At 38.6% G+C, this 22976-nt stretch overlaps 1 protein-coding gene across 1 annotated transcript in view; it reads right to left on the bottom strand.

Moving 5' to 3' along the window:
• Positions 1-22976, bottom strand: part of LOC137623054 (KICSTOR complex protein SZT2-like) — a 362398-nt gene that overhangs the window by 210994 nt on the left and 128428 nt on the right. The window contains exons 20-27 of the mRNA XM_068353692.1: positions 20855-21143; positions 20229-20453; positions 18931-19822; positions 18641-18822; positions 18113-18294; positions 17075-17197; positions 15648-15875; positions 3586-3645 (exon numbers count right to left, since the gene is read on the bottom strand). Of these exons, the coding sequence (XP_068209793.1) occupies positions 3586-3645; positions 15648-15875; positions 17075-17197; positions 18113-18294; positions 18641-18822; positions 18931-19822; positions 20229-20453; positions 20855-21143 (2181 nt within the window). The remainder of the gene's footprint in view (positions 1-3585; positions 3646-15647; positions 15876-17074; positions 17198-18112; positions 18295-18640; positions 18823-18930; positions 19823-20228; positions 20454-20854; positions 21144-22976) is intronic.

Genomic DNA, 22976 nt, shown 5'->3' with positions numbered 1-22976 from the left:
AAATTGTAAACCAACTAAGCACTACCTGCCTTTCTCCCTAAAAAGTGAATGTGGCAGAAATGGGGAAGACTTTTTGCCTTAAAATCATGAGAGGCAAGACCCTTTTATCAATGCCAAACCCACATTCTAGGAAAGAGCTTGTAGTTCACTACTGTAATACTTTAAGCCAAAGCTAAAGCTAACAGAAAAAGCATCATGGTCATAAGATCTTTGAAAGACCGTCCTTCCAAAGGCTCAAAATGTAGACTTTTCAAATACTGCAAAACTGCATCCAGATTAAAAACTTATCTGACAATCTATTACTACCCAAATGCCCAAGCCTATTCTTCTCTGGATACTCCACTCATTAGATATCTACTTTTCTCTTGTGTTTAGAATCCTCCTCACATAATCCTTTAGACAATAGCCTTTCATATTCCTCCATAAGAGTATGATAACTTCTCATATTCTGTATACCCATGATTCCAGTCACAATGTTGCCAACACACAACAAAAAATAAATGAGGATCTTTATCCTCTAGCAAGAACCCATTAGAACAATAACACAAGCACATTTCAAAACCAGCAGAAGCCATCTCTGATTAAACTAAAGCTATACAAACACTTTTATAATGACTCATTCTGGAAAAGCAGACTACTGATTTAAGCTATCAATCCTATACAAGAGCATCAAGTAAACTGACATTTATTACCTTATGCCATATAGTTGGCAATAGTACAAGTATTAGAAAGCTGAGGCCATCAAAGTGAGGGAAAAAAAACCCTGAGATGAGATTAAGAGAAATAACGTCAAAGTTATCAGCATTGCCATAAAATGCCCACTATTACAAATACGGTAGAAGCCTGTTCAGTATATCATATCATCATCAAAGGTTCCCTCATCACATTCTGATTTCCTATTTTGAAATTATTGCTGATCAACTATTCCCACTACTGTAATTCGTAATTTTAGGTACTTAAAAACTATGGGTCTGATATACAGTACAGTATAACAAATTTATCTTTTTGCAAAAATTAAAATGCTTTTTTATGTAGAGCTGCATTACTTATATATTGCCTCTCCTGTCTCCAAACTGCTCTTTTTTTTTCCTTTCAGTTAATTGGCAACATCAAATAGAAAGTGAAGCCTTTCACGACTTAGACCTGTAGATCCAGGGACCCATGTGCTCAAATCTACCACTGATCCCCTTACTAATAAATGAAGTTTCTCTTAGGCATTCAAAGACCGCAAATGTAGGCTATTCATAAGTAATGAATTTGTGAGAAAAAATAAGGCTTGTTTTGTACAAAAAAAAAAAAATAAAAGATTTTTAGAAATTCTTTTCCTATGAAATGGGATGAGCCAGGAAAATTCTACACAAAATTCAGAAATCTCAGGGCAAAGCTATATTCTACAAATAATCTTCCTGAAATTCAGGATCAGAGTGTCCGCTTCTAATTTACCACCAAACCTCATAAAATCAGTCAGTATTTAGCTTTTGATACCATGTCCATTTCAGTTTGCCTATATACTCTACAATTTTGACTGAGTGTTTTCAGACTGTCATAAAAAAAATATATGTACCAGTAATACTTTTGTTATTCAAAGCACTATAGGAATGGAAAAACCTGTGAATTAAGCGATTGACTAAGGTTTGTTGATTTGCTAACTTGTTAATAGCACACATGAATAAATTAATGAAATACTGCATTAAAAAATTAAAACTATCAATCCAAGAAAATATGAACATGAAGATTTTACAATAAACTAACCCAAAAAAAATTATTAAAAAAGAATGACAGCCCATGAGCTAGGGGCTCACATATAAAGACTACCTATCTGAGAACACAGAACTATATAAAAAGTCAAGATGGGTGTGGGACTCACTCCCCACAGACATAAAAAAAGTATTCATCTTTTCCATTTTCCTCCTTGTTCAAACTAGACAATCTTAGTTATCTAAGTCTCTGTTTGTCCTTTATTTAAGTTAAGTTCCAACAACTGACATCGAGCCATTATAAACATTATACAATTAAAAAGAAAAGGTAAAGATGTTTCTAAAAACAATACTCCTCATATTCAAATAAAGAACCTCAAAAGTAAAGATAGTCTTCATAGTCATATAACTGATTACCTAACCAAAGTTGACCCACTAACCTTGGATTCAGAAAGAGTATCTCTGGCTGAGCAGTTGCCTTTTTTTTTAACTCTTACATATCATTTTTACAGACAATCTGACACTTATTATCACTTCCGGGGTACAGTACTGTTCTTCATTATCTTTATCGTCAAAATAGTAAAAAAATCACTTAATCTCCACTGGAACCTTTGGTTAATCATAGTATAGAAATCCTTTTAAGGCATCAAACACGTGCAATTCAGGCCAAAGGAAGACAAGTATCTCCATGGGAAGACTTACAAGTGGCTTTTATATTTAGTAATACAATACTCTGAAGGCATATTGTACAAAGCACTACTATCTATATTCAGCCTCACTGGTCAGTATCCCATTGTTTTGAAAACCAAATGCACATCTTATATTTTGGTAATATACAGTAAAGGATAACGGTGAATAAAGGGAATGTATTGCTATATATATATATCTAATAAAAATTTAGCTCTATAATCTGTATTTACCACACCTGGAATACAGTATACGTACATATCATGTACAACAAAACCTATTCTGGAGCTACAAAAAAATACGAAAAATTTTCTAGAAACTCGGGAACACTTCAAGGACAACAGACAAAATGTATTTTCAATCTAGGGAGATTATAAAATTTTTCAGCATTATTGAAAATAAATTATTTTTTTTGTTTACTTTTAAAATAGCAATGTTTGAGAATGAATATGGCATTAAACTTTAATCCCTTATTGAACTATGCTAAATACCAGCTACATATATATTTGTTCGTAGGAATGAATTCACACATCCTAAAAAAAAATTAAATTCTAAAATATAAAAATTATAACCATTACTGAATGTGTCCAAACAGTCCTATCAATATAAAGGATACAACGCTAATCTTATATATTCTATAAATAATATAATATCCACAAGGTTATAAATTTACAACAAATATAAACAGTACTGTACTGTAAATTATTAAGGAACCATATAAAAATAATAATAATAATAATGATATATTGTACATATTTTGGCAAATTAAATAAGTATATATTTAAGCCATTTAAATTTTTGTCTTCAAAAACACAATAGAGTATTCTTTACTTCAACTCTTCAGTTTCTCCTATATCATTTAATACCCACGAGGCTAATTTGTATGAAAATACAAAGTCCATTGACCTTGAAAGTACCTGAGTTTCACAGCTACTGTTCTATGGAATGAAAAGGGAACTATCCAAAAATTCACGTTACGAGAACTAATAAACGCCGTAAAATATTCAATAGAAGTTAGCCTTAGAACATTACAAAAAGTCAAAAACAAGCTTCCAGTATTGGGGACGAAGGTTATCTTTGTAATCAAATGTGCAAATGAAGCTAAATAAACAAAATAAAGAAAAATAAAAACAAGCCAGGAGAGTGTGAGCCATGTTGGGATGGGTAGTGAAGGATAATTTTCCATAGAGAGAATTCTGACCTGATCCCAGTCTTCCAGATCACGAGACGATACATAGATGAAGTCCCCGACTGGTGTTCCCTGTTACACCAGTACAAAAATTGAAAAACATCTGCCCATTAAATCTGCATTGTGCACTACATCTAAAATGTCATTTTACTAATATAATCTTATTCTAAACCAGAGTATAAAATGTTATCTAATACCTGAAAAAAAATGTTTTTTGTATATAAGATGAATACCAGACATTAAACACTGTAAAGGGAAAATTTAATGTAAAAACATTAAGGATGATGATGATGATAAACGAGTTATATTTCAAGATAATGAAGATGATAAAAACATGCTGCATAACTACCATTTGGAATCACACTAATAATAATGCCAATCTTCACCAAAATAGACAAACTCAAAAATTATACCTGAAAAAAATACACTTTGCAATATTTATCTTACATTATGGTTGAAATATGTGCCAAATTACCTACATCTTTCAAAAAGCAAAGATACAAATACTGCTAAACGAACCATAAACTGTATAATGTTTGTTATTTTTCTTATACTGTACCAGACATTATCCCACTGGCTTACATACACAGCAAGGTGTGATTGGTCCAATACTGAAATAATGAACAGACATCAATTCCTCCAATACTGATCAATCTAAATGCAAAATTTTCTGGGATTTTACAAAATTTCTTATAGATGATCCCTCATACCTGACATCTATATAACATACAACAAGAATGGAAAAGAGAGAACAGTTCACTACTTGACTTTATGAATGGGAAACATTAGTGATAAGCCATTTAAAATGACAAGGAAATCTATGGGCATTATCCTTCTTAGTGATGAACAATGCTCTCAATACTGATAGTGATAAAATAAAATGAGTAATTCCAGTAAATAAAAACTCCAGTATGTTGACGATGTTTAGGCATCTTTGAGATGCTTTTTCACTCAGAGCAACAAGACCAACAATAAAAAAGGCATTCTGACAAAGGAATAACCAATTTTTAGTCTCAAAGGACTTTCCTGTGAAAGGCTAGAGCAGGGAATCAAATATGACATAAATACCAAAGAAATATTGTCTTCCTGCTCTAGGGCCAATGTATCAATGTGTACAAAATGGATTCGGTATGTATAAGAGAGACATTCAAGTTCAGGCACTCTTGCAACTCAGCATCTCCTATGCTGAAAACGGACTGCTATGGGGGGATATCATTACTATGTCAACTTCTTATAGCTGAAAGAGCCACTCTACCTGTGCATCAACTTGCACCCTGCAGCCATCTATTATTTCAAAGTGGGAATCCACTGTCCCACTTCCATGCATGAGGTTATGGAGGAGGAAGGATCCTAGAGATGTCACAGCACCTCCTCGCGTACAAGGCCCACTGGATCTCCGGCCAGGACTCGCACTCCGGACACGTGGCGGACGGGGAACACATGCTACCCCTGCACGAGGAGCACAGGGTATGCGGGTCAACCTCCGGCTTCGATAGGAACACACCACACGATTTACCGGCATTACGCCCGGGGCAACGACGTTGGGGATCCATACGTAATCATAAGAAGCACCAAGCAACACAAGAACACTGGGAAAGGAGGTGGATGAAAGGATACAAGGGAATCGGTAAACATGCGGTAACCACGTGGGGATACAAAGGGTCGCATGGGATGTGAGAGAGCGGCAAGATGTGAACTACGCCGCGACCAGAAGCTTACTGATGCCCGAGACCTAGCTCCATGCTCTCGCACGCTGACCCGGGTCGCCTCAGGGCGAGTATCCATCCACCACGGAGGGACCCACTATAGAAAACGGAGATAGGGGAAACTACACAAAATTCTGGTCGGTTGGGAGGAGAATCCCAGATACTCCTAAGAAAGTAGTTCGAGGTAAGTACTCCGTGTTGGAACAACTAACAATTCTGACTCTCATCTTAAAGGGGATTTGAGAGATCCAGCCAGTTGGAATGGTAAGAGGAACAAATTTCTCTCCTGAAGAAACTTTATTATGGGAAGATACTGCGTTGAGAATTCTCTAGCAGGTTACAGACAGCTACATGGTTGTCTATGAAAATCTCTATATGGAAGCTTCTTCTTGGACTGCAACTCTTCAACGTCAGGAAGACCGCCATCAATTCCAGCACATTTAAGTGAAATGCTGAAAATTAAGGGGACCATTTCCCAAACACATATGTCTCCTATTAATGACCTTCCCAACCAGAACAGGATGCATCAGTACGAAGGGTCATAAAAATCACTGGAGGGACCGATGGGATCAACATGGAAAAGGCATTTGATGTCGTTCATGGCCTGAGAATTTTTTTCAAACGACTGGGCAACTTAGTCCAAAGGACTTCTACACAAACGAGGTCTTTCAACTTGGCTGACTATTAAGGCAAACTGAAGGAGGCCCAATTTCTTCTCTAGTTGCTGTCAGGTGGGGAAACAGTTTGAAAGAGAGAACATGACAGTGTAAAGAATTTTTGCCGAAATGCTTGTGTTAGGCTTGAAGTGCTTTTCACCATATTCCATTGAGGACCTAGCCACTAAAATATCGTTCTTGGATTTAATATTGATTTTGCAAAGTTGATCAGGAAATTTAGATCCTGAGGAACCTGCAAGACTTGATTAACGTATTTGAAGCAAAATTCTTTCTTTTCTGCCAAAATCCCAGCCAAATTGGTGAGCTTTCTTAGGGGAAATATTGAGGCCTAACAGCACTGCTTTGAACCTATATATCCAATTCCTGAGCCAAAACCCTAGATACAGTTGGAAGTGAGGAGCAATTGTGACTCTCCTGAAAACAATGGATATGATCCCAATTCGAAACCTCTAATGGATGAGATCCTCTGCCACTATGCAACTTACCAGCCACTCTCTGCTTCCCTTGGAATGTCTCCAGTAGCTTCCCTTTGCTCTATAAACAAAGTTTGATTAGCCCTTGGTTAGGGCATCACCATGGGCAAAGTAACTTTGCTGACCAGTTCCTCCTGACATAACAAGGCTTGGGATAGGAGAATGAAGCTGTCCTCTTCACAGGTTGCTTTTGAGCTTGCTGCTAATTTCTATAGACTAGGGCCTTGTAAAAGGAGCCCTTCTTCTTTTTTTAGAAAGGACTAAAAACCTTTCCTCCATTTTAATCACCAACTTTCTGAAATCAAAACATACACTTACTCAATGGTCCGCAAACTCGACCAAATCCAATTTATATTAATGCTATCTGAAACAAAAATTTTGGTAACTAAAACATGTTTCCTGTAACTTAATAGTATTCCCAGATTCTCAATTCCCGAAGATGTTATTTCTGCAATGACAGAAAAATGGATGGCCGCAAGCTGAATATTGATGCACACTTAGAATGGTCCCCAGCTGTAACGTTGGTTCTTTCGGTTATGATATGATGGTGTAGTAATGACGTCAGCCATAGCAGATGGTTTTCAGCACTGTAGATGTATCGAGTACAAGAGTGCCTGAACTAAGTGCCTCTCACACATACTGAATCCGTACTTTACACATAGATACGCTGGCTATAAGAGCAGGGAAGACAATATTTCTTTACTATTTATGTCATATTGGATTCACTGTTCTAGCCTTTCACAGGAAAGACCTCGAAGACCACAAAGCACATTAACCCCAAAAAGACAAACCATGGAAAAATGAAGAATCTGCAAAAGACAGTATGGAATATATTAAAAATGAATTGATTTTATGCAATGAACATGAGAGACATTAAAAAAGAAAGGAAAAACAGGGACCTGTTTCAGACCATTTCATAATAAAATTCTTCCTTGCATTTTCAGCACTAATGCAAGGATATACAGTACTCCAAATCAATACAAAAGAAATAAGAGTAATCCACTGGACTAAAAAAGAAATTGCAAAAGCAACTATGGTCACGATAATAAGGATCAACAAAAACACAAAGAAGACTATGAGCAGCAGTGCACAACTGATTATCCAATTGAACTGGTAAGAACAAGATTTTCCCTCTTATTTCTATATAGGACTTCAGACACCTATTGCAACTTTTATCCTGGACCCTGTGGCCATGGTTTGAGCAGAGAGAGCTCTACACTACAAGATTATAACTGTATATTGATTCAATAAACTGTTGCTCTGATACTCTTTAAAGATTTTTCCTACATAATACAAGTAAAGACAAATCCATACATGTATCCATACATACATACATAAAAGACAAACCCAAATAAGAAAAGCTTCTATACTTTCAGCTCAGGTGAGCTAACAAAGAAGTGCATCTACCATCAGAAAAAGTTAGATCATAGGAAAATGGCTAAAGATACAATAGAGAAAGGACTATCACCTTATAGCCATACAAAATGATCAAAGGATTGGAATACCTTCCTTTGCTCACATTTGAAAGCGGAATACTGTACACATAAAACTCATACTCTCACATTCTTATACATTAGTTTTCAACAATTAAGCAATTCTTAGTATTTTGAAAATAATGTAGATTACTGTAGAGATGTTATGAATAAGGAATACTATCATATTCTTTTGTGAAATAAAGAAATACGACAAGTGAATAACAAACAAAATGTTATTTTCATTAGTAAAATAAATTTTTGAATATACTTACCCGATAATCATGTAGCTGTCAACTCTGTTGCCCGACAGAATTCTATGGAGGGATACGCCAGCTATCACAATACTAGAAGGGGGTGTTCTTACCAGCGCCACCTGTGGCCAGGTACTCAAGTACTTCTTGTTGACACCTCCTCAATTATTCCTCGGTCCCACTGGTTCTCTATGGGGAGGAAGGGAGGGTCAATTAAATCATGATTATCGGGTAAGTATATTCAAAAATTTATTTTACTAATGAAAATAACATTTTTCAATATTAAACTTACCCGATAATCATGTAGCTGATTCACACCCAGGGGGGTGGGTGAAAACCAGTGTACAAGATTAAAGGATAGCTAAGTATCCCATATTTCATATAACAGTTATCTCAAATAACAATGAAATAATAAGTACCTGGTAAGGAAGTCGAATTGAACCGTTACTCTGTCTCTTTTTTAAGTTCGTCTTCCTTACTGAGCGCAGCGTTCCTCTTGGAGGCTGAATCAACCCAAAGGTGCTAAAGTATACAGGGCTGCAACCCATACTAAAGGACCTCATCACAACCTTTAACCTCGGCGCTTCTCGAGAAAGAATTGACCACCCGCCAAATCAACAAGGATGTGGAAGGCTTCTTAGCCGACCGAACAACCCATAAAAAGTATTCAAGAGAAAGGTTAAAAAGTTATGGAATTATGGGAATGTAGTGGCTGAGCCCTCGCCTACTACTGCATTCGTTGCTACGAATGGACCCAGGGTGTAGCAGTACTCGTAAAGAGACTGGACATCTTTGAGATAGAATGATGCGAACACTGACTTGCTTCTCCAATAGGTTGCATCCATAACACTCTGCAGAGAACGGTTCTGTTTGAAGGCCACTGAAGTAGCCACAGCTCTCACTTCATGTGTCCTTACCTTCAGCAAAGCAAGGTCTTCTTCCTTCAGATGAGAATTTGCTTCTCTAATCAGAAGCCTGATGTAGTAAGAAACTGAGTTCTTAGACATTGGTAGAGAAGGCTTCTTGATAGCACACCATAAGGCTTCTGATTGTCCTCGTAATGGTTTTGACCTTCTTAAATAGTACTTAAGAGCTCTAACAGGGCAAAGTACTCTCTCTAGTTCGTTCCCCACCATGTTGGACAGGCTTGGGATCTCGAACGAGTAGGGCAAGGACGGGAAGGAAGCTCGTTTTAGCCAAAAAAACCGAGCCGCAAGGAACATGTAGCCGTTTCAGATGTGAAACCTATGTTCCTGCTGAAGGCGTGGATCTCACTTACTCTTTTACCTGTTGCTAAGCACACGAGGAAAAGAGTTTCTAATGTGAGGTCCTTAAAAGAGGCTGATTGGAACGGTTCAAATCCTGATGACATTAGGAACCTTAGGACCACGTCTAGATTCCAGCCTGGAGTGGACAACCGACGTTCCTTTGAGGTCTCAAAAGACCTAAGGAGGTCCTGTAGATCTTTGTTGGAGGAAAGATCCAAGCCTCTGTGGCAGAAAACCGCTGCCAACATACTTCTGTAACCCTTGATCGTAGGAGCTGATAGGGATTTTACGTTCCTTAGATGTAACAGGAAGTCAGCAATCTGGGTTACAGTGGTACTGGTTGAGGAAAACTGCATTGGCCTTGCACCAGCTTCGGAAGACTTCCCATTAAGACTGATAGACTCTGAGAGTGGATGTCGTCCTTGCTCTGGCAATCGTTCTGGCTGCCTCCTTCGAAAAGCCTCTAGTTCTTGAGAGACTTTCGATAGTCTGAAGGCAGTCAGACGAAGAGCGTGGAGGTTTGGGTGTACCTTCTTTACGTGAGGTTGACGCAGAAGGTCCACTCTAGGAGGAAGAGTCCTGGGAACGTCGACCAGCCATTGCAGTACCTCGGTGAACCCTTCTCTCGCGGGTCAGAGGGGAGCAACCAACGTCAACCGTGTCCCTTTGTGAGAGGCGAACTTCTGAAGTACCCTGTTGACAATCTTGAACGGCGGGAATGCATACAGGTTGAGATGGGACCAATCCAGCAGAAAGGCATCCACGCGAACTGCTGCTGGGTCTGGAATCGGAGAACAATACAAGAGGAGCTTCTTGGTCATCGAGGTAGCGAAAAGAACTATGGTTGGCCGACCCCACAGGGCCCAAAGTCTGCTGCAAACATTCTTGTGAAGGGTCCACTCTGTGGGGAAGACCTGACCCTTACGGCTGAGGCGATCTGCCATGACATTCATATCGCCCTGAATGAGCCTCGTTACCAGCGTGAGCTTTCGATCTTTGACCAAATGAGGAGGTCCCTTGCGATCTTGAACAACTTCCTCGAATGAGTCCCTCTCTGCTTGGAGATGTAAGCCAAGGCTGTGGTGTAGTCGGAGTTCACCTCCACCACCTTGTTAAGCTGGAGGGACTTGAAGTTTATCAAGGCCAGATGAACTGCCAACAACTCCTTGCAATAGATGTGAAGTGTCCTTTGCTCCTGATTCCATGTTCCCGAGCATTCCTGTCCGTCCAGTGTCGCACCCCAGCCCGTGTCCGATGCGTCCGAGAAGAGACGGTGGTCGGGGGTCTGAACAGCCAAAGGTAGACCTTCCTTGAGAAGAATGCTGTTCTTCCACCACGTTAGAGTAGACCTCATCTCTTCGGAAACAGGAACTGAGCCCGTCTCTAGCGTCATGTCCTTTATCCAGTGAGCAGCTAGATGATACTGAAGGGGGCGGAGGTGGAGTCTCCCTAACTCGATGAACAGGGCCAGCGATGAAAGTGTCCCTGTTAGACTCATCCCCTGCCTGACTAAGCATCGGTTCCTTCTCAGCATGCTCTGGATGCATTCTAGGGCTTGGAAGATCCTTGGGGCCGACGGACAAGTCCGAAAAGCTCGACTCTGAAGATCCATACCCAAGGAAACAATGGTCTGGGATGGAACGAGCTGAGACTCCTCAAAATTGACCAGGAGGCCCAGTTCCTTGGTCAGATCCATAGTCCATTTGAAAATCTCCAGACAGCGACGACTTGTGGGAGCTCTTAAAAGCCAGTCGTCTGACGGAGCCGGACACAAGATCATGATACTGCTGCACAGTCTGTAAACTGACAATCATGGGCAAGCGAGGAAGTACAGTGACAACCCGAATCTGTCTAGACTATCTGGGTCGTACAGACAACTCCTTAACGGGTTGCTGAGGTTGCCGCACTGCGTCACAACAAGTCCCTTCTGTTGGTTGTTGAACGTCTTCCCCGTGACACATTGACTTCGTCAACAAAAATCCTCTAACAAGGACTAAGCTTGGACTGCATGTCATGCAACACAGCTCAAGGTCTATGGGAGCAGGTGTGGTAACAGACGGGATTAGCGGCTGAAGTGGAACCATTACCTTCCCTGTAAGCATGTTATGCTTAAATAAAAGTCCATAAGAGGTTATGCAGCTAAAGGCTCCCTCCAAATGACAGAGTCCTCAAGGGAATATCAGAAGGAGGGAGAAAAGAACTTTCTCATCTACAGGGACCTTATCCTAGAAAAGCTAAGTTCTCTGAGTGAGGGTTCACTGGTGCAAAAGCAGCAGACTAGAAGGCAACGTTATGAAACTGCTTGACAGTCTAGTGAGTTGGCAACAACCCAAGATATGTTGAGAAGCATGCGGTAAGGTATGCAGAGCATGATGAATGCAGAGTATGCTGTATGCAGAGCATGCTGTATGTAGAGCATGTGTTGTATGCAGAGCATGCTGAATGCAGAGCATGCTGAATGCTGAGCATGTAGTAAGCAGAGCCTGCTGTAAGCAGAGCCTGCTGTAAGGAAAGCAGAGCGTGTGCATGGCGTTTAACATTCCTCAGAAATTCCATGACCAGTGCTAGAGTGCTTTATGCATGCTTGCATGGGGTTTTAAAAAAATCAACATAATGTTTACCTTACATTCATAACTCATGATTCATATTTTTGCCATGGTTTGAAAATGGAGGTAAGGTATGCTGAACAGCAGAGTCAGAACGAGCTGGAACAACAACAGTGGAAGGTGCAGAAAGTTCCTGTTCCTGTGGTATGAGTGGAGCGTGAAGAGACCGAGGTTGCGCAGAACAAGGTAAAGTTCCCGCAAGCAGAGGTGTCTGAGGCGCAGGATCAGGGTGCACGGGTTGAGCTCGGTGCAGCAGCTGAGGAGACTGACTCACAGGTGGAAGAGGTTGTACCTCCACCGAGAGTTGCACCACCGGTGGAGCAGCCAGAGGAGGAGGAGGAAGAGTGGGGTAATCCTCCTGATCCCAAACCGAAGGTTGCCTTAAAGAAGGCTGAGGCTGAACAACACTGGGAACAGCGAACACAGAAAGAGGTTCAACATCGTACGCCTGGCAGATGGTGCTGCGACTGGGTGCAGCGAGTGCAGGCGGGTTGAGCACAGGCTGAACGGGTGCAGGGGAGGTGCAACACTCTCAGCCCGACACTCACACAACAGGTCCGAAAGCTGTGCTTGCATGGACTGTAGTAGAGTCCACAACATCGTACGCCTGGCAGATGGTGCTGCGACTGGGTGCAGCGAGTGCAGGCGGGTTGAGCACAGGCTGAAAGGGTGCAGGTGGAGGTGCAACACTCTCAGCCCGACACTCACGCAACAGGTCCGAAAGCTGTGCTTGCATGGACTGTAGTAGAGTCCACAACATCGTACGCCTGGCAGATGGTGTTGCGACTGGGTGCAGCGAGTGCAGGCGGGTGCAGCACAGGCTGAACGGGTGCAGCCTGTTGGTGCACCACCGGTGCAGGCGGGTGCAGCACAGGCTGAACGGGTGCAGGCGGTTGGTGCACCACCGGTGCAGGAGGAGGAGGAGGTGCAACACTCTCAGCACGACACTCACGCATCAGGTCCGAAAGCTGTGCTTGCATGGACTGTAGTAGAGTCCACAACATCGTACGCCTGGCAGGTGGTACTGCGATCAGGCGGAGCGAGCATAGGGGGGGGGGAGTGTAGGCGCACTCTCAGCCCGACAAACTGATGAATGAGGAGAGTCAGAGCTAACCCAATGACTGCATCCGGGTTGTTGAACTTTACTTCGTACGTCTGGCATAGGTCTGGACTTTACGTTTAAGAGGTCTTGAGACCTGAGACCAGCGTAACTCTGCCTTTATTTTCTCCTCTAAATCTCTTCTGCAGACGAGCAAAATAAGGGCTCAATCGTCTGCGGGTGGGAGTGACGGTCTCGGTAAGACACGCCCACAACCACCGAGGATACTTCTGTGCGCCGATCAAGGCCTGCCGAACCCTTTTGCCCTTCGACATTGCTTCTCCCCTGGGCTTGGGAGCTTGCAAGAGGTCCCGGACTGGGAGGACGACTGGCGCGCACAAAAGTACCCTCACGCATAACACTGACATCAATCACTTATCACTTTGATTTCTGTTTGCACTTATTTCACTGAACTCGAAACTTTAAGTGGTTTGTACCTGAAACACGCAATTCTATCCTTCTCAAAAGTTAGTAATTGCGAAAACAGAATTACAATGTAACAGAAAAATCTAATGAAAGATAAATCAGTGGTTGGAAAGAGACTAAACACTAGATCACTCTAGAAACGTTTAGTTTCTTCCCCTAAAGAGACTAGGGATAAGAGCAAAACGATAACGACGTTACTCGTACGCCTGGCAGGCTTGAGGGAAACGTTTATCCTCTTTCTCCCTCCGTCTCTATCTCTCTCTCTCTTGACTTAGAACCTGAGAGAAGAGCCCAATCATATATATCGTTAAAACATATTATTGTTAAAGGAAAAAACTGAAATATTTCCCAAAATGAAAAGTTCCTTTATTAGGATTAAAACCATTAAGTTAAGAAAGAATGAACAAAACGCTAGACACGGTTACTCTTACTGCAATGTGAAACCGTGAACATTCTTTCTCTATCGTAACGATAGAGTGCAAGTTGAAACGTTCTGAACGTCAACAACTGCCGAGACAAACAAAACGTTAGTTCAACTTTGAAAAAGTACGAGACTATCAAAGAAAGTCTTTCAAAAACATTAAAATAGCATAATATGTTAACAGGTAATACCGAAATGACGGGCTCAATGTTAATTAACTTCGGTACCAAGAAAAGACCGCCTACTATTAGGAAGGTCGAATATAAACAAATATAAAAATTAATTTTAATAAGTTTATAATAAAAGGAAGTTAATCGAAGAGGCCTATAAGAGGCGGAGAGATATAAAATAAATCTATAACTTTTGTTAAGCAAAATTAAGAAAGAGAGTCTATACTCTCTTAGACACCAACACTTCCGTCTAAGGGAAGGGTCGGCCATTGAAAGGTGAACGAGAGTTCATACTCTCTTCGTCACCAAAATTAATCAAATTAATTCCAATAGCTAACTAAGCTAAAATAGAAGTTTCCAGTAAAGCGACAGCCGAAATCAAAGAGAAATACTTCACCAAAGTCGTGAAAATACTCCAAGAACATAAGCGTATCCCAGAACGTCTTGTCAGAAGCACGACAGAGGAATAATTGAGGAGGTGTCAACAAGAAGTACTTGAGTACCTGGCCACAGGTGGCGCTGGTAAGAACACCCCCTTCTAGTATTGTGATAGCTGGCGTATCCCTCCATAGAATTCTGTCGGGCAACAGAGTTGACAGCTACATGATTATCGGGTAAGTTTAATATTGAAAAACATGAATTAGAATGTAAAACTTGTAAAAGAAAGCCCTAAGTAGTATACAGTTAACAGCTCTTACCCTAAAATTCATAGGCTTTTAAAATCTGTTTACTAAGGAAAACAATGTTTAAAACAAAATAATTAAAGAAATAAGTTTCAAAAACCAATCATAGAAACTTTACAGTACAACCTAATCTTTAATGAATAGTCCAACATACTAACATAGGTATTCAGTAAACGTCAAAGAAATTATTAGTTATTTGATGTGAAAGTATATCTCTAAGAACATACTGCAAAGTCCAATCTATAACTTGACTACTTATCCATCTGATTTGGCAATAGTAAAACGATAGCTTCAAAAGAATCCATTAAATATTTTAACAAGGAGAACTTGCAGTCAATATATACAAATGTACATTTACACAATGACCTTTAATCTGTTAGGTCAAGGGTACTTTAATAATATGTCAGAAAAATATTAAATCTTAAAAAAAAAAGCTTTCAGACATTTTCCCAAAATCTACATCATAAACACAATAACAAAGCTTTGTGATCTCAAAGACAATACTATACTATGTATACCATATGATACTTGTGACTATGGAAGCCATTTCCAACATATACACCCTTTACATAATACACAAATGAATAAAAATTATCATATTACTTAGAATCAATGTATGATTATGTGCAAAGTATTTCTAGTCCCCAAAACTAAAAATTAATCTAAACAACCCCATAACACTACTTTAAGAGTTTACCTCAAGTTCTCATGAAGAACGTTACATACTTAACACCTCAATAATAAACTGTTGCAATGTGATAGAAAACCCTGGATACTAAAGCGTAAAATGAATAATCAAGTAAAAAATAACTGGTGTACCTCATTTGAACGATGAATAGATTGAGGGGAAAAGAAGTAGTATTCTGGAAGAGATGGCACTGGCCTAAAGGAACCTTGAAGAATCCCAGAAAATCTCTCCTTGATTATAGAATGCAACTGTTGGAGGTCCCTGCAAGGCAGATGTTGCTTCAGGAGTGATAACGGAAATCTTGTGCTTGCAATTGGTTTTGGTCTGCTAGGGGTTTGATCATCCGTCTGATCAGAAGTCTGAAAAAGATGTGGTGCAAATCTTACAAGGGTCAGGGTTAAAGAATATAATTTGCTTTTCAGTACCTTCCACACATAACATATTTAAATATTTATTTCTTGTGAATGAACACATTGAAAAAATAAAATCTTTTTGTTTTCTGATCATCTTGCTACTTTACCTTTATTTCTATTTTTATTTTTCATCTCTTCTCCCAGCCTTGATGCATTTTGTAATCAATATGAAGAGAACTTTTTAAAAATTAAGAAATACTGAATATTATCAATAAAGTGACATAACATTCCACTGTATAAAATATGCTATACTGTACCTGGTGTTCTATGTAAATATTGTTGTGGGCAATACCAAGTATGCCCAATAATTTGGATTATCTTTAGAACTAAGAACATAGAAAAATGCTGATAACTCAAATATTGAGATGATTTAGTCATGTGTTATGAAGGGATAAAGAACACTTGTTCAGAAGAAGCAAAGAATATGTTATTAGCATGGCAAAGCCCAGTAAGAAGATCCACAAAATAATAATTGGTGGTACTAATGAATGGAATTGTGTGTGTTCGTGTCTACGTTTGTAGTAAGTTAGCTACAAGCTGAAGTGACCAAGGACCTTTTAAGTCAGACTTAACGAGGTCTCCCAGTATTTATAAGGTATGTAACAAATTCAAATCAATGCTGAACTTGAAGTATAACAACACTAGTAGTCTAGTAGCTATTCTTCAAACAATAAATGCACTTGTAAAAATTTCTCAGCAAACTACCATCCACAATGGAAGGAAAACTCACAAGTATGGTTTGTTTACTTGTATTTAGAATACCCAAGAAATTTATCACCAACCATCTCATCTAGTGAATGAAATGCAAATAAATATAAAGGATATCTGATTAAAAAGTGAATTAAAATATAAACATTTATCAATAAAAAAGATCAAAATAAACTAAACTTCTCAGAAAAATTCATGAGAAAATTAACTCTCAAATGTAAGATTAACATGGTTTATAATTGCCTGAAACACTATAGGTCTGCCATTTCCTTTCTAAAGAGAAAAGTATCTAGGTCAATTTCATGTTATGATAAAGGCTACAATAATCTCAAGTAATACATTTGTAGTGGAACAAACTTCATTTAAATATATACACTATACTGTAACTAATTACCATTCTGAAATGCTTCTCTATTTAAAAAACCAGATAAATTTACCTTTTCTTTGACATCAATATCCTCATCACCATCTTCTTGAGGCCTTGGGGTAGCAGTCTGGGACTGATGCATTTGTTCAATATTACTTCTCAGTCTGAAGTCTCGGAGATGTCCACAAATTGTCTGAAGTGTTTGAAAATAATCTTTGTTACAGTCTCACCATTGTTATTAAAAGCTACCTAATTTAATCAGTCTGCCAGTAACTAAATTCACCTCTTACAACAAAGAACAAGAAAGTCTCAAAAACAGCGTAAAAATTAAATTTAGTTTTGCAATGTCACAATAACCGTGGTTATTAGTGCCACTAAGGTAAAAAAAAAAAACTTAAGATTATAGTCAAAAGAAAAAAAAATTATACAAATACTGAAATAAAAATATGCTTGAAGGAACAATTGATTGAAAGTCTGCAAAATTTTAACCAATCAATAACCATTTCTCTTAAGAAGAGTAAATTTCTTCAATTTGAAATTTCAGTACACCAATTTGACGAACATTTGAACTACCTCAAAATCTTTCTCACAAAGTAAAAATTATCATAATACTGTTCTACATTAAATATAAAATGTTTACTATCTTGAAATAAGTTAACTTCTTAGTTTCACAATCAGAAAATAGATTACAGTCAGCCCTCCATCTTTGCAGCTGTTTAACATTTAAATGAATAAAGATTCACATAATCATAGACTCGCGGTACAGTAAGTACTTCTGTAGGCAGCTCAACTTTTTCAACCCGCCAGCGCTTCTTTGCATCTGGTCTTTCACGCGCTATTTCTCCTACTGCAAAACATACCTTTCTTTCTGCAGACTCAGTCTCACTCTTGCAGCGACCGACATCTCGAAAACCTATTGCAACAAGTGTTTGTCAAGCAACAATTGACCTCTTATTAACACCATGGACCCTACGAACGCTGTTTATCTTCTCAAGGACTAGACAATAAATTTTAGTTCAGAGGCCACGCACTGGGACCAATGAGGTCATTCAAAGCTGTAATGATGGAAATGGGATGAACAAATGAAACTACATAATTTTTTTCATACCTGAAGGAAATGTGTTATTTCAATTTCCATGACTGATTCATGGCAGTGGTTCAATGCAGCCTCCATATCCTGTGTGTTGATCACCAGCTCCTTTTGCAAGGACTGAAATACACCCAACACAAAACTACGAAGATGACACACCTCGACGGCTCCGACGTGACTTCGCAGGAAACTTGTATCAACTGTAATTAAATACATTATTTTCATTATGATTTACCTTCCTGAAGTTAAAAATATATCAGATGATACTATCATGGTTCAAAATAAACATCATGGATATAATCTTCCTTTATACCACTTCTCAAAAAGCTAAAACAATTTCAATGACTCGAAGAAGTAATATTATTCTAAGTAATAGTTTGTCATCATCATTTAGTCAAAATGAAAACATGTAAGAACATTCTGAATTGGTAAAATGATGGAAAATATATAAATTGTTTCAAAAATGTTAAAACTTAGTAAAAGACAAAGTGATTATACTATACATCAAAAACTCTTTTCTTTTATCCTTCCTAAAGGATTCATTACCTCCAACATCTGATTCCTCAGAACGAGGTTCTGGACTAGGATGCTTGTTGTTATCCTGCATTTCACTCAAAGATGGCAACTCTTCATCCTTTAGTGGAACAGTATCTTCAATAAGATCTGACTCTAATTTGAACGTTGAATCCATGAAAATATCTTTCCCAACAACATATGACCTCTCTTCCCTGTAAAATAGCAAATAAGGAAGTGTTAAACAGCGATAATTAAAAAATAGCCAAAAAAATAATAAGCAGCAATTAAATAATAATCAATGTATTCTAGTTGCTATATACCTGTTCACCAGCTGAGTAATAATGCTGTTGAGTTTGCAGTCATAAACATAAATGGGCAGAGTAACAGCCCCAAACAGAAACTTGTGGCAGGGAGAAGGAGGAACAGCACTCTGACTCTCTTCAGTACTTGGCCCTCTTCCAACAGAGTCCACTTCAGCTCCTGTATTCCTCAAGTGAAGAGGGACACAGCCATCATCATTTCTCAGAGCTTCATTTGATATACTCTTCATTGAAGGATCGTTGAATCCTGGATGGGATTTGGAAGGCATCGACACGTATCGCTTCTTTACGTGATCTTTGGGCGACTCGGTCACCGTCATTTCGTTATGAGGATCCTTTGTAGGGGAGTCCACCGATCCAGTCCTGTTACGTTCGGGAACTAGAGACCCTTGGCCAAAAGAACTGCATCGTTCACGATTGACATGAAAGGAACTTGCCCTTTCCCTCAAGACTGAATCAGAAAAAACTGGATGAGTTGGTTGAGACTGAGTCGTAACGACTGGCCCCGACCTATAACGCATCCTAGGAGTAAGACCATTGGCTTCATCAACAGCAGCACCATTTAATTTGTTATTGGTTGGTGTTGGAGGGGGAAGGCTAGGTGATGTGAGGTGGGCTAATGATGATGTGCTGCTCTCAAAAGAAACCTGCTGCTCTGACATGGGTCCCCCAATGGGCTGATCTGTTGTGTTGGTTTCAGTGTCAAGATCCAAAGTATTCTCAGAGTCGGGGATAACTTTGACAGCCAAGTTCTCTCCATCAGCTAAATTGGCACGTTTGACTAACAAAGACTTCAGGTCATGGTATGATGCAGGAATGAGTGTGATCATGAGGTGATTATGAGAAACACCCTTCAGGAAGCATCTCCATTTAGGAGGGTCACTGTTGTCACCTGTAAAAGAAAAATTAAAGGTCAGATGAGAACCAAATTGTCAAACAACAGTTCTACTCAACCATATTAATATCTAGTCTCCATGGACTAACAAATGGTGAATATATATGGTAAAAACAAGGGCAATCTAATTTTCAAATTCCACTTGATGAATAATTTACTTTCTAAAGTTAGTTCAAAAGGGTAAATGCTTATTGGGGCTACCATTCACCCTATTTTTGTCTTAAAATACCAACACAGCCATGATATATAACTTAACATATATCAAATGTATCTCTCAAATTAATATGCAACTTTTGTGTGAATCTTCTTGAAACTGCTAAGTATTGCATTGCAATAAAGACGTTATTTGATGAATCATGAGAACCGAATGTAATCTGCTACAGACCGGAGGTCTGAGACTCACTAATGTATGTGTTGGAAAATGGTGAAGGACTAGAAGTAGGAGGGCGCTGTCTTTCCCGCAACATCTTGGGTAATGCACGGAGATCAGCTGTGCTAAGGGGAAATTCCTGGTTGTCATGTAGTTGGCTCAAGTGATCCAACAGCATCCCATACAAGATCTGGTTGGCTTCATCGGTAGTATTTTCACCCCCAAATGTAACTCTCTTTACCAGGCTACTGTACAAGTCTGAAACAAGGTCAAGAGATTATGAGACAAAATTAAAATTAAACATTATCACTTGATCCAAATGATAAGTCAAGGAAAAAACCTCATATATTTTTTTGAGGGAAAAATTCAAGGATAAAACTATATGTGCAATAATATGAAGATAAAGAAAAAGCAAAGCCTTTATCAAATAAACAAAAAAAGTATACAGTAAAATACACAATGGAAGCATAAATTTTACGCATCTCTATACCAGTAACACAAGGTTGCTCTTTAGCAAAATATTTGTACATAAGAGATCTTTACAATACAAATAACTGGATATAACAAATATTAGGAATCCTTATGATTTACAGACCAAAAATAAAATGAGTCTGAAAACAGAATGAGCTGCATCTCAATGGGTAAAGCGTAGTGCTTACCTTGAATGTAAGTGGAGACTAGGAGCTCAACCTGCTGGCACTTTGGGAGGAGGCGAATGAGGTCGAACGTAAATGGCACTTGAGTTATTCGAGGGGCTGCATGCAAGGTTGTAGTCACAGGGGGGAAAGAAAACTGAGGCATGGGGGCACCTCCTCCTCCTCCACCAGTAAATACCATTCCAGCTTTGGAAGGTAATCCGCAGGTGTTGCTGCCATGACCTTGGCTCATTGACAGCAGGTGCTCGAATGTCAGCAATCCCCAAATGCATTCTTGGTCTGCTGGGAAGAACTGTGAAACAAAAATAAAATGGTTAAACTTCATTTATTTCAGTAATATTTCTGAGAACAGTCTCTCTCTCATTGTATGACATTGCACATTTATTTATGACCCTGAATAACTAGATAAAAACACAGTATACAATATAAAAGAACTTCACAAAATTCAGTTAAGGGCAATAAACTAACTGAAAATAACATATAATTTTGATTCTAGTCTCTCATTTCTTCTTAATACTTGGCTAAAAAAAAACTATTGTGTAAATTGGAAACTCTTCTTCAACATATGAACCATTAAACAAAGGGGTACCTCAGGGGAGTGTACTGGGCGCAATCTTATTCTATATCTATACTATTAGTCTATCGAAAGTACTGCTAAGGCAGAGTGAAGTTCAAGCTACTTGCAGATGATACACAATTCTACTTCTCCATTAACAATATAGACGACACTACTGAAATTCTAAACCAAATTCTTGACAATGTTAAGGAATGGATGACAATTAAACACCTAAAATTAAATAAAATTAAAACAGAGTTTATGGTGGTCAGAAAGAAAAAAAAACAATGAAACTTGGGTGATATTAAAACAAAAATCTACCACAATATCTAGTAGTTGCAATCTAGGAGTATTTCTTGTCTTTCAATACCAAAATAAATAATGTAGTGAATACTGCTGGCTATCATCTTAGAAATATTGCCTTTATATAGAAGTAACTGGATAAATATTCAGTACAGAACCTGTGATATACTGTTATTAACAACACTGACTACTGTAACTCCATCTACCACAATTTGCGAAAAGTGCAACTTAAAAACTTACAAAACATAGCAAACAAAGGAGAAAAACTGATAAAAGGTGTCCTACCCCTAGAAAGGATCACATCTACACTAATTGATTTACACTGGCTGCCTATTGAAGCAAGAATTGAGTTTAATAAAACATGTACAATAACCCACCAAGTTATCAAAACCAGACGTCCAAACGATCTAAGAAAATTGCTACATATTGTGCAGCCATCAAATCGTATTGACATAAGAACAGTTACAGATAGTTTCAAATAATTAGAACCTACAGTAGATATGTCTCCTGTAGGCTCTAGAGCCTTAAATATGCGGCTATGAGACCATACAATAAGCTCCCACCAGTCATCCAAAATAATGAAGATATTAAGGCTTTCACAAGGAAACTGAAGACTCTTGTTCTCCAAGCACTGCGAGTAAGGATTTGACAATAAACGGGCAATATGAGGTAAAAATGCTGAATACCTTGGAATGCATATAAAATGACTGAGAAGGTCCTGTAGAGAGTAGGGTTCCCCTGCTGTATAGGACCAGAAAAGCTGCCCTTAAAAATAAACGACGGCTAAACATTTAGATAGATATGCACACACGCAGATTCAACCCTTCCCACCCCCTCTCCCTTTCCTAATTACAACCTGCTGGTTTGGCAATTTTTGGGGAGATTGTGGTTTATGAGTGTACCTCTCAGGGTAGACCCTCTTATCAAGGTATGCCTACTCCCTCTCCTTCCTGCCACTCAGTGTGACAAGAAAAAAATATATTCATATTATAAGGTCAGTCACTTGCTTTTTATTATATAGGGGAGGATATATATATATATATATATATATATATATATATATATATATATATATATATATATATATATATATATATATATATATATATATTATATATATATATATATATATATATATATATATATATATATAAAATTCATAAATGAGGATTAAAGGAGAAAAGGGGAGAGAAGAGGAGACAAAGGTGAGATGGGGGAGACCAAAGGAACCTGAGAAGAAAGAGTGGAGAGGAGAAAGGGGAGATG

This window comes from Palaemon carinicauda, chromosome 30, assembly GCF_036898095.1.
Source record: "Palaemon carinicauda isolate YSFRI2023 chromosome 30, ASM3689809v2, whole genome shotgun sequence".
NCBI lineage: Eukaryota > Metazoa > Arthropoda > Malacostraca > Decapoda > Palaemonidae > Palaemon > Palaemon carinicauda.
The sequence above is the reverse complement of the archived record's forward strand: the minus strand, read 5'-3'. Positions and strand labels throughout refer to the sequence as shown.